Genomic DNA, 11,952 nt, shown 5'->3' with positions numbered 1-11,952 from the left:
TTTCGATCACCTTTTTCATGCTAATATAATAATAATATTTCGTATCACTGTTAAATTATTTTAAAGGAAAAAATAAGCACGCCACTGCTTTTTTAGAAGTTTAATATTATTTTTGGATTTAGTAATTAAAAATATTATTTTTTTGTCTCCCGACTTTTTTGTCTATCTCGCTTACTTCTTGCGAAAAAAAAATAAATTCTAATAGGTAATTAATATTATATTGGTAATTTATATTAATGGTACCCTGTATCTCGAAAAGGAAGCATTAAATCTTACCAGTTGACATGAACTTTTTGTTTTATTTTCGCAAGTTCTATCGTCTATTAAATTTTCCCGATTAAAATCTGAGACACTCTGTATATAAAACATTAAAATACATCAAAATTTTGAGGTGCCCATTTTTCGTGCCAGTGAGTGTGTGAATATGTGAGGGAGGCTCCACCATAATTGGAAATGACTAAATAAGCCCGAAATGACATTGATGATGACGATCAAAGATTTTTATATATCTAATAATATTTAATTTTATTTACAATAATTGTAATATGACATAATCGAGGAAAAATAATACCGTGAAAAGATACTCATAAAAATATAAATATTTAGTCACGAATTACATGTTTTGTACATCGAAAGCATGAAAAATAAAAAAAGCAAAAAAAAACACCTTAAAATCCGCATTTCGAAAATTTAGAAATTATGTCAGATAGAATAAAAAACTTTTGTTTAAATAACATGACTTTAATCAATTTGCAACTGCAGAATGTTATGAGCAAGGTCGTGTTAATGCAATAAAATTAATCTGAAGATTTTACCACGATTTCTCAGTAAATGCTACTAAAACTAATTAAATGTTTTAAGGAAGCTTACGTTTTATGTCTTTATAACTATTAATTAGATGCATCAGACCCGTCTCGGATATACAGTGTGATTTCTGGATAAGTGATATATTTTAAAAGGATATTCAAAGAATCCATTTATAGTAAAGTAAGCGTTCGGTATTTAACGTTTTATGTAAAACTGGCTAGGTATTTTTACACAAATGAAGAAGGAAATTAAATATAAAGGATTATACCGTATGATCGAAAAAAAATGGCGTCCAGTTGGCTGGGAAATGACGATCGATGACATTTCCCATATAAATTTACATATAAAATGACAGCGATCTTCATTTCATAACCATCGTTGACGCCGTTTTTTCTCGATCATACGGTACTATACTACCGTGTACCCGCGACTTCGTTCGCGTCCAATTAATCATTTGTAATGGTGATGACAAAGCAAAGCAAGAATTTCCATTAACATATCGCGTTTTCACCCTCTTGGAATTTGAGATTAACCTAACCTAACCTCTACACCCCACAGTCAATCCGTTTGCCAAAAACCAGCTTTAAACGCCAAGCAGTTTAAGCAGAATCGTGATTACTCAATGATCATATTTCCTGAAACACCCTGTATAAATTTTTAAAAAATTTTAAAATATGTAAAACAACAAAATAAATTATACGTGGTTAAGAGTTTTTCCGAAAAACTCACCGGTTTTTAAATAAAAAATATTCTAATATTTGAGGGGTGGTTTCACCCCCTTAGAATTCGAGTTTCAAAAATCCCTTCTTATCGAACCTCTACACCCTAAAGTCAATCCGTTTTCCAAAAATCAGCTGTTTACGTCAAGCTCTTTAAGCAGGATCGTGATTAATCAATGGCCAGATTTTTCAACACACCCTGTATACATTTTTAAAAAAGCTTAAAATATGTAAATAAGAAAATAAAATATACATGTTAAAGCGTTTTTTCGGAAACTCGACCGTTTTTTAAATAAAAAATATTGTAATATTTGAGGGGTGGTTTCACCCCCTTGGAACTGGAATTTCGAAAAATCTCTTCTTATCGAACCTCTACACCCTAGAACCAACCTGCATGCCAAAATTGAGCTTCTTATGTTGAGTGGTTTGAGCAGCATCGTGATTAATCAGTGAGTCAGTCCCTTAAAGATTTTATATATTAGTATAGATACATGAGTGATCCATGAGTAAGTTGCTTTACTTCAATTTTAGTTGTACTAAAAAAAGAAGACTAGATTACTAGACCAAACTAGACTGCCTTAAACACACATCAAAATAAATTACATTGCATGTTCCTTACCGTATTATACCGAATGATAAAAATAACGGCGTCCAGTTGGCTTGGAAATAAGCATCGATTACATTCCCCATTCGTGAAACCTTACTAAAGGTTATTTTTCCTATTTCCTCATCACTTTTTGTTAAAAGTAATAATGTTTATTACTAGAAAATCCACATCAAACTCGTCACTAATCAATTGGTTCCATACGAACGGCACCGAATTCTTCGGATTGTCTGGGTGTCGAGAAAAATGCATAGACAGACTCACACCCTTCGCTCGGAGAATGCTCGGTCTAATTGTTAAAATGGATTTTTATCAAATTTAAATATTCAAAATGCAACACAGGGAGGGCACGCCACGGTATAAATGGGCTTAGTAAGTCGAACAAGTTCAAGTTGCCCAACGATTCTCAAAGGACTAAGATATATTATTAGATTATTGTGCTTAAGTTCTGGGAATTGCTTGATCAGATATCATGATTTTCAAATACGTAAGTTATTTTGTACAATTTTGTTATAATTCTATTAGAAAGAGAGCATTAGAGGAAAACATATTTCGTATTACACACTCAGATGCAAAAAACGCAACGGAGAAAATTTTAGTCAAATTTTTTAAAGTGTTATATTTTGGTTATTTTTAGCCCTATTTTTATGAATTTTTTAACAAACTGTATATATTTATATCACCTTTTATTCGTAAATTCAGTTTTTTATAAATTTTAGTATTTGGCATATTATACAGGGTTAATCAAGGGGTTGTTTTTTACCTTAAGTTTAAAACACCCTGTGCAATAATATCGTGCGTAAATTTTCCTAAAATATAATTTTACGGTTAGAACCATGTCTCGTGAGCATTTTGTTTTTTGGATCATGACAATACGTGCCTTGGTTAATTTTTAAGAGCTAAATGAGCTTGCCACCGAAAATTTGCGATTTTTTCAATTATCATTTTTTTTGAAGTTATTTTTCAATGTGACAAGGCGGATTTGGTGATTATTGTGAACTACACACACCGGAAAAATCTAGGGATATTATTTTATTAAAGTTAAAAATAAATGTTTTGAATAAACAACCACATATTTGTAGGCCGATTCTTTCTACTTCGATTGAAACGAAGTAGTCACACTAGTTATTTCTAAATTTGGGATATTTGCAGAAGTGTTTGTGCATTTTTTGTCAAATGTATAAAAAGCACCTAGCATCAATTGTTCGAATTTAACCTGTACTGGCTATGTTTTTATAATAACTGGTCAGAATTCATTCAAATAACTCTGTTTAGTATTAAACGACATTATGGAGCGTAGACATCTTAACAGAGACGAAATGCTAAGGGCCATGCGTATGCTCGAAGCTGGAATGCGCCAAATCGACGTAGCTAGAGCATTAAATACAACGCAAAGTGTAATATCGCGATTAAGTGCACGCTACCGTAAAAGTGGTGATGTTGCTGAAAGGCACACAAGGCGACATCGCATTACTACCCCTCAGCAAGATCATTTTTTACAATTAAATGCTCGACGCCGTCCGACTTTTACAGCACCAGAGCTTAGTTTAATTCTCCAGGAAACACATAATGTAACCGTTAGTCCTGACACTGTTCGCAATAGATTAAGAGGCCAACTTAAGAAGCAGACGCCCCTGGAGAGCTCCCCTAACGAGAGGAAATCGAGAGGTACGATATTTGTGGGCTCAAGATCATGTTCAGTGGTCGAATAAACAATGGGCCAATGTTCTCTTCACGGATAAGTCACGCTTTGGAATTCATCTGGATTCGAGAAGGCTTAGGGTATGGAGAGAACCGGGAAATCTTATTCGGTTGGATCATGTTCAGGAAGTGCACCCTTATCAAGGTGGAACAGTTATGGTCTGGGGAGGAGTCCAGTTAGGCCGAAAACCCGATCTCGTTTTTCTTGAAAGCTTTCTAACAGGAATCACATATCGTGATTTAATTCTTGAGTCTGTCGTGTTACCATATGCCAATGATTTTGGGAGAAACTTCATTCTCATGCATGACAATGCACGGCTTCATACAGCCAGAGTGATAAGTGAGTTTATCAATGCTCATCAATTAAACATCTTACCCTAGCCGGCACAATCTCCTGACCTCAATCCCATCGAGCACGTATGGGACGCGGTCCAAAGAAGAATTTTGAGAATGGGTATGCCTCGTGAAACTCGTAGGGATCTGGTTCGGGCCGTGAATACAACGTGGCAGGCTGTACCTCAAGAAGAGATCGACAACCTGATCAGGAGCATGGAGAGACGATGTAGGGCTGTAATGAACAGTAGAGGAGGCCATACCCTTTATTAAGTAAAAATAGTTTTATCTTTTTTTTAATTCACAGTTTAGAATAAAAAAAAATTTGTGTGTATTTTTTTGAGTTCAATAAAAATCAAGGTAAATTTGAAAAATTCGGTAAATTTCGCATTTTTATTTCCAATACGTCCTGTAAACTATTTGTTTATTTTAATTTTATTATATCAGAAATGCAAATAATAAAATTACTGACGATGGCTGGATAAAATTGTAATATCCCTAGACTTTTCTGGTGTGTGTATATACTACCATGAACATCGTTCTGTCATCATTATTAATGTTTATTGAAACCCGGACTGTATCGTTAGTCTTTAACGTTTTTTTTTTAAATTTAGTATAGACTATCCAATGCAGTGTAATATGACGTTACGAGAATAGTCAACAAAACCATCTCGTCAGATTAAAAAGTTACATCAAAAAGTAATGATGATTAAAAAAATTGCAAATTGGTCGTCATCAGCTGATTTCACTCTTAAAAATTAACCAAAGCATGTATTGACATGAATCAATAAACATAATACTCAAGAGCCATGGTACTGACCGTAAAATTATATTTTAGGAAAATTTACAGACGAAATTATTGCACAGGGTGTTTTAAAATTAGGGTAAAGAACAACCCCTCGATTAACCCTGTATAATATGCCAAATACTAAAGTTTATAAAAAGCTAAGTTTACGAATTAAAGTTAATACAATTATATACAACTTGTTAAAAAATTCATGAAAATAGGACTAAAAATAACAAAAATATAATACTTCAAATTTGGCCAAAAATTTCTCTATCATTAGATACATAAATAATTTAAAATGTTCTAATTCCTTATAAGCTTTTTAAATAAGTATCTATTACAATATTTCATATATACCTATGATCAATTTGGCAGTCTTTAAAATGATTTTGGCTTGATTATATACCAAGATAAATCCATTTTGGTTATGTACATCTTGTTCTAACTATACAAGGCTCGTGGGTTATGAACGAAACTAAAGTTAGTACAGCGTTTTATTATTATCATTTCACCTTTGAACTTGCTATTGCACGACTTATGATCGTGGCGTTGCCAAACTAGTGCCCTTTTGCAGTTGAGTTACGCTAAAATTCAAATCGACAATTTTACGAAACCGTCTGAGAAAATAAATCAAATACGTATTTTTCTGTGTTTTCGTGGTTTTGTCATTTATTTATATTATAATATATTATAAATAGTGTAACAAAGCTCTATTTTTTAGATAATAAGTAATGTATTTTTTTTCAGTTTTGTGTACTTTTGGTAGCTTCGGTGGCTTCTGCCAGACCTCAAAGAGAAGAAAGAGGTTTCGCCAACCCAGAATACTACCATCAAAAGTCTCCATTAAATGACGTACCGATCCTCCATATGGAAGTGAGCAACAATGGAGAAGGAGCATACAAGTTCGCATATGAGACTGGCAACAAAATTGCCCAACAAGAAGCAGGTAAAATGTGTTGATTTTTGGCAACTCTTTGACCTGATTAGCTATGTTTGAAAAATACGATTTTTATCATATATTAATCAATTAACTGTAAGATTTTTCTTTGTGCTTTGATTTTTCTTGTCATTTGTGCCATTTCACACTATAATGCCGATCAGCCATGTTTTCTAAGACAGCAACACAGAAGGCCACTACCATACATTTTTCTATCAATTGATTCAACACCCTACTACTCTTTACTATCAGCTAAAATTACATATACTATCGTATTTAATTTTTTTGAAAATACGCGCTATGTTTGTTAAATTGTAAGAAAGCGCCCCCTAGCGTCTACGTTCAAAACCTTATTATTATTATTTTTATGGTATAATATACAGTAAGAAACGCTCTTTTAAACAAGCCCTCGTTTGTTGGATTCTGAGCCTCCAGTCCGGACTTATTAGCATTTAAATAAAGATAGATCTAACCTTCCCCCACCACTTTATTTTAGCAGATACGGAAAAACGGTTTTAACAAAAAAAATCCAAAATTTACTCAAGATTATGAAGCTATTATTTATAGTACCCGTTAACTAGGCAAAATTCTGTAAAAATTCTATTTTCTTATTTTCCATAGCAGCTGCGCCCTCTAGCGGCCGTTTTACAAACTTGAAAATAATTTCCAGCAATTTCTCATAGCCTCTTTAGTAATAAATATTTTTTTTCCGTAGGCCCTACGGCTAATACTTTCCGAGATACAGCCGAGAGCTATTCTTATTGGGACACCCTGTATATCTTTGCCCTTGCTTTGTTCATGTTCTCTATGCATTCTTTGACCAACTTCGAATTGATGGTTTCTGAGTTGATCGCTTTTAATATTGCTTGACTATCGAATAATGCTGGGTTCCTTATTGGTTCGAAGTACTTAGTTCTCTGGCCGTATAGACTTCTAACTGTGTTTCTGATCATTTTTTTCTTTCCAAACCAGGTGATGGAGCTACAGCTCAAGGATCCTACGCCTACACAGCACCAGACGGCCAGCAAATCGCCATGTCCTACGTTGCTGACGCCAACGGGTTCCACCCTCAAGGTTCCCACGTTCCAGTAGCACCTCCCATGCCAGAACTTATCAAGAGGGCGGTTGAACAGAACTTAGCTGACGAAGCAAGAGGTATTTTCGATGACGGTCAGTACAGGGAGCAACAGGAAGCACTGCCTGTACCTGCCCTTCCTCAACAGTACCGAGTGTAAGTGATAATTTGCGAAATTTTGCTTGTATGGTCATTGTAAATAGTGTAGGTAACGTGAAATTTTATTGTAGATATTTATTAGTGGTTGTCATAAATGTATTGTTCAAATGAAAAACTGTGTTTTTATTGCTTCTTTATAAAAGGTAGGTATTATCATTGTTGCCAAAGTCCCGCTTTTTCAAATAAATTGTCCCCTATTATTTGCCCCTTATAAAGTATAGTTTTTTTGAAAATATTAATTCCTTAAAAAAATTATTTCAAATACAAGAACTGTCCTGAAATAAAAATTATAATAGGTTATGGTCTATACTTACTTTGCTATAAATTTGGTAATCTTAAATCATACACGGTGTTCAAAATTCTATGCCAAACTTTCTCAAATATAAAGTAATTTTCTTTGTTTTTTCTTTCTCTATATTCTTTTTTTATTAGATGGAGAGTTAAAAAATGAACATTTATTGTATTTAAAGTATTTCAAAATTTTTAATAGTTATTTATCATTTTAATGAACAGTGCTTTAAAATGAAAAATATACGAAATAATATACATGTACTGATTTCTTTCGAAAATCGACAACTATGAGACTATGCACCCTTCCCGGACACAAACGGTACATTGTGAGACAGGAAATTGTAGAGAGAAACAAACCCTATAACAGAGGATACAACATTTTAATGAACAGTGCTTTCTATAAAATAAATAAAATGAAAAATATACGAAATAATATACATGTACTGATTTCTTTCGAAAATCGGCAACAATGAAACTATGAACTCTTCCCGGACAAAAACGGTACATTGTGAGACAGGAAATGGTAGAGAGAAACAAGCCCTATAACATAGGATACAACATTTTAATGAACAGTGCTTTCCATAAAATCAATAAAATGAAAAATATACGAAATACTATACAATAAACAGTTAAAAAAAAGAGAAAGAGAAAGAGAAAGAGAAAGAGAAAGAGAAAGAGAAAGAGAAAGAGAAAGAGAAAGAGAAAGAGAAAGAGAAAGAGAAAGAGAAAGAGAAAGAGAAAGAGAAAGAGAAAGAGAAAGAGAAAGAGAAAGAGAAAAAGAAAAGGAAAAGGAAAGGAAAAGGAAAAGGAAAAGGAAAAGGAAAAGGAAAAGGAAAAGGAAAAGGAAAAGGAAAAGGAAAAGGAAAAAGAAAAAGAGAAAGAAAAAGAAAAAGAAAAAGAAAAAGAAAAAGAAAGAGCCAGAGACATCTTCCTCAGGCTGAAATACCAATGAATCTGTTGTTTTGCGTACATCTTTTGCAATGCACGCAACCTCTAGGTTACGCCAATGGTCTGACAGTTTATATGCGATAATAAATGATTAATTAATGTACCGCATTGTTAAGACAGTTATTATTTACTTCAACAAAACTCACCTCCTTAACAGCACTTATGGGACATAAAGGGCCATTACTACCGCTTTCCCGTTCAAAATATTTTAATAAAGTTGCGATGAGTTTTTTCCCACGGCTATTAAGCTAACTTAGACACTTCGCACTAAAAGAGGTACTAAGAAAAAAAAAGGTAATTAGTAAACATTTTTAAGCTTAAAGTATCACAACACTATTTATTTAAACCAAAAACTTAAAAACGAAAAAAAAAAGTGTCAAAACGAATGATAGTGTCAGGAAATAAATAAATAAATGACTTGACATGTTTTTACAGCAAAGCTACCACCTAAATCTCCAGCGCGAAATTTAGATTCCAGTTAGTCAACCTGGCGCCGAATATATCGATAGTTGGCAACAATGAACTTAAAAATCGCGCCCTCGATTACGTAACTAAAAGTTTAATTGATGTCAAATATATATTCCCGACTTAAAAGGTAGGTCTGTATACAATAGAACCATTCAATATTAAATCATTTCAGAAATAACGTAATTATTCCAATAAGCTTCTGCTTGTAGCACCTTCAATGATCTAACCTCTTAAATCTTTTTAAGAACAACCGATCTATTGTTAATTAAATACACTTGCGCCGACCTCATTAATTGCAAAATTGCGTTTTTGTTTCGTTTGAGAAAAATTTGAGAGCGATGAGGATGCTGCAACACGAAGAGTCGGTTGCCTAGACAACAACCGTCCTTGGCAGTGCCGTAGGAGACCTAAGATAAAGCTGGAATTAAAACCAATTAAGTAAATAATTAAGTAATAAAATTAAATTAAATTTTGTGGAATACCACCCAAAATACACACTTATATGCAAATGCCCAATAATGTTAACGCCCCTTAACATTTATATATGTAAGAATTGAAGAAATTTTGAATCTATCCAACAATTCATGTGGTCTTTTTTTAATAAAAAAAATAAAAAAATATGCATAAAAATTTGATTTTCTTAGCTTTAAATAAAATGTTCTTGGTGCTTACGCGATCGTGCGATCCTTGGAAAAGAGAAATAGAAAGAAAGAGAAACAGAAAAAAAAGAAAAAGAAAAAAAAAGAAAGAAAAAGAAAAAGAAAAAAAAAAAGAAAAAAAAGAAAAAGAAAAAAAAGAAAAAGAAAAAGAAAAAGAAAAAGAAAAAGAAAAAGAAAAAGAAAAAGAAAAAGAAAAAGAAAAAGAAAAAGAAAAAGAAAAAGGAAAAGAAAAGGAAAAATAAAAAATAAAGAGCCATAGACATCTTCCTCAGGCTGATATACCAATGAATCTGTTGTTTTACATACATCTTTTGCAATGCAGGCAACCTCTAGGTTACGCCAATGGTCCGACCGTTTATATGCGATAATAAATGATTAATTAATGTACCGCATTGTTATTAAAGAGATTCGCAATGATGATTACACGAAAATTCCGTGTTCTAACGCACATTGTTGATGTAGCACGTATATGGATATCGTCCCGCAGTATCTGATGTGTGTACAATAAAGGATTAAGGATATCCTTCTATCGCGATGAGGCTAGTGGATTTTCCTCGATCGAGGATTCGCTGTTGAAATTTGATTAATTTTTACTATAAATTACACTTGACACATCTTATTTTTCACTTTGAATAATCTTTTTAAACTTTATTGTTCCAAGTAGCTGATATTTTTTTACATATTTGACGTGCAAGTATTATTTAATTTAATACAGGATCTATTAATACTACATATCTACGTATATTACACATTATTTTTAAATCCATATTTAACTATATGGTAGACGTTTTCTTTCTATGCAGTTGTAAATATTAGTATTTTTTGCCGTTAACAGGAAAACGAACTTATAGTCCAGAAAAACGCTTTTCCGTAAAACTATTTCCATTAATAACAAAGAAAGAAAAAATGGTGTCAAAATGTTATATTATATTGACTAGTACTGTATGATCGAAAAAAAACGACGTCAAAGACTGCTGGTGAATGACAATCCATGATAGTTTCGGCGAGGTCAATCTCTAGACGCCATTTATCAAAAAATGACACATAGAACTTGTCAAAAATTAACACTAATTATAAAAAAGGATTAGAATGTTTCAAGACGACACATAAATCTATTTCCAATTATTTCTCGAATTTTAAACTACACAATTTAAAAAGCACTTTTACTCAATATAAAAATAAATAACAACCTTCTTCTTCCATCAAAGAACAAAGAAGAGTACGGGCCTAACTAACGACGTCTAGGGCTTAACCTCGCCAAAATTGACATCGATTGTTATTTCCCAGCCGTCTTAGACGCGTTTTTTTATCGTATGGTATAAGAGATTCACTCCGAAAATTATAGAGTGTATTTATTTAAAAATAATAACTATATGATTGGCATTTGCACGGATTTACCGATTAGAAAGTTACTTAATAAACATATACACATTCGCATTTATATTGCTAAAAATAATTCGAGATACCAATAGGTATATCGATATATTATTTATAGATTAATTTGTTTATTTATAGTAATTATTTTATTGGAAATACCTTTTCGAAGATTCAAGTTGTTTTTTTGGGCTATTAAGTTCTTGCGTGTAATTCTGGTATAATTATATATAACTTCTTAATTCTATAATGTTCCCTATATATTTAGTAAAAAAAAATACCAAAAAAACTAACACACAAGCGGATGTAGATAATAATTTTTAAGACCCTCAAATGAAGCCTGAAGCGACAGATGAGTACAATAACATTGGCTTCTTAATTTTTTGCAATAACATTTTGCTATACCGAGTGTTTCACAAAAATGGCTAAGCCCTATAACTTTTTGTTTATTTGTTTTCGGTCACTTCCTGTTTCACCGGAAATGACTACAATTTTTGATTTTTAAACGACATTCTCGGTATTTTTTTACTTTATTTGATAGAAAATGATATTCTGAACAGAATGACATATTATATGTCAACAATGGTCATTCCCACCCGCCTTTGACGCCGTTTTTTTCGATTGTGGTACTAAAGTATATAAAAAAACTGGGTTTAAGAATTAACATTCGTATATTTATATAGGGTTAAGTGGGGGTAAAAATGAGACAACGACATATTTAGGTAAAAAATGAGACATTCAAATAAAACTACTGAAAACTTATATATTCAGTCAGTTTCGTGTTACGAACATTTAACAATAATTGTTAACATATCATCCCCATAATTTGACTATCAAACTTTTGTCGCGTGACGTAGAATAGACATGTCCGTTTAAATTAAGTCCTTTTGGTTTGAGAAGCTATTATATTAAATTTAAATATGAGACAACTTAATAGCATGTATATTTTTAAATTTTACTAATAACTCATAAACTAACAAAAAAAATGTAAAGAAACCAAACAAGTATACACAAAAAAATATTAAAAGGGCTGCAAAGTTAATCAGTAGCGGAGATGTAAAGCAGCTAAAGCTTTTCATACTGTTCAGAA

The 11,952-nt window shown here is 32.3% G+C and overlaps 1 protein-coding gene across 1 annotated transcript; it reads left to right on the top strand.

Moving 5' to 3' along the window:
• The first annotated feature begins 2,529 nt into the window (after positions 1-2,529).
• Positions 2,530-7,192, top strand: LOC115879010 (cuticle protein 3-like). The gene is made up of 3 exons (XM_030895636.1): positions 2,530-2,617; positions 5,699-5,897; positions 6,861-7,192. The coding sequence occupies exons 1-3, from the start codon at positions 2,603-2,605 to the stop codon at positions 7,121-7,123; spliced, it is 477 nt and encodes a 158-aa protein (XP_030751496.1). The 5' UTR covers positions 2,530-2,602; the 3' UTR covers positions 7,124-7,192.
• Positions 7,193-11,952: the final 4,760 nt, after the last annotated feature.

Source organism: Sitophilus oryzae, unplaced genomic scaffold, assembly GCF_002938485.1.
Source record: "Sitophilus oryzae breed Bouriz unplaced genomic scaffold, Soryzae_2.0 scaffold_154_pilon_pilon, whole genome shotgun sequence".
NCBI classification, from domain to species: Eukaryota; Metazoa; Arthropoda; class Insecta; order Coleoptera; family Curculionidae; genus Sitophilus; species Sitophilus oryzae.
Note: the sequence above shows the minus strand (reverse complement) of the source record. Positions and strands in the feature narration are given on the sequence as shown.

Bases quoted from the DNA above. Each gene is read 5' to 3' on its own strand.
- LOC115879010 (XM_030895636.1), top strand. The intron at 5,898-6,860 runs GTAAAATGTGTT...TTTCCAAACCAG, and splicing joins AATTGCCCAACAAGAAGCAG to GTGATGGAGCTACAGCTCAA.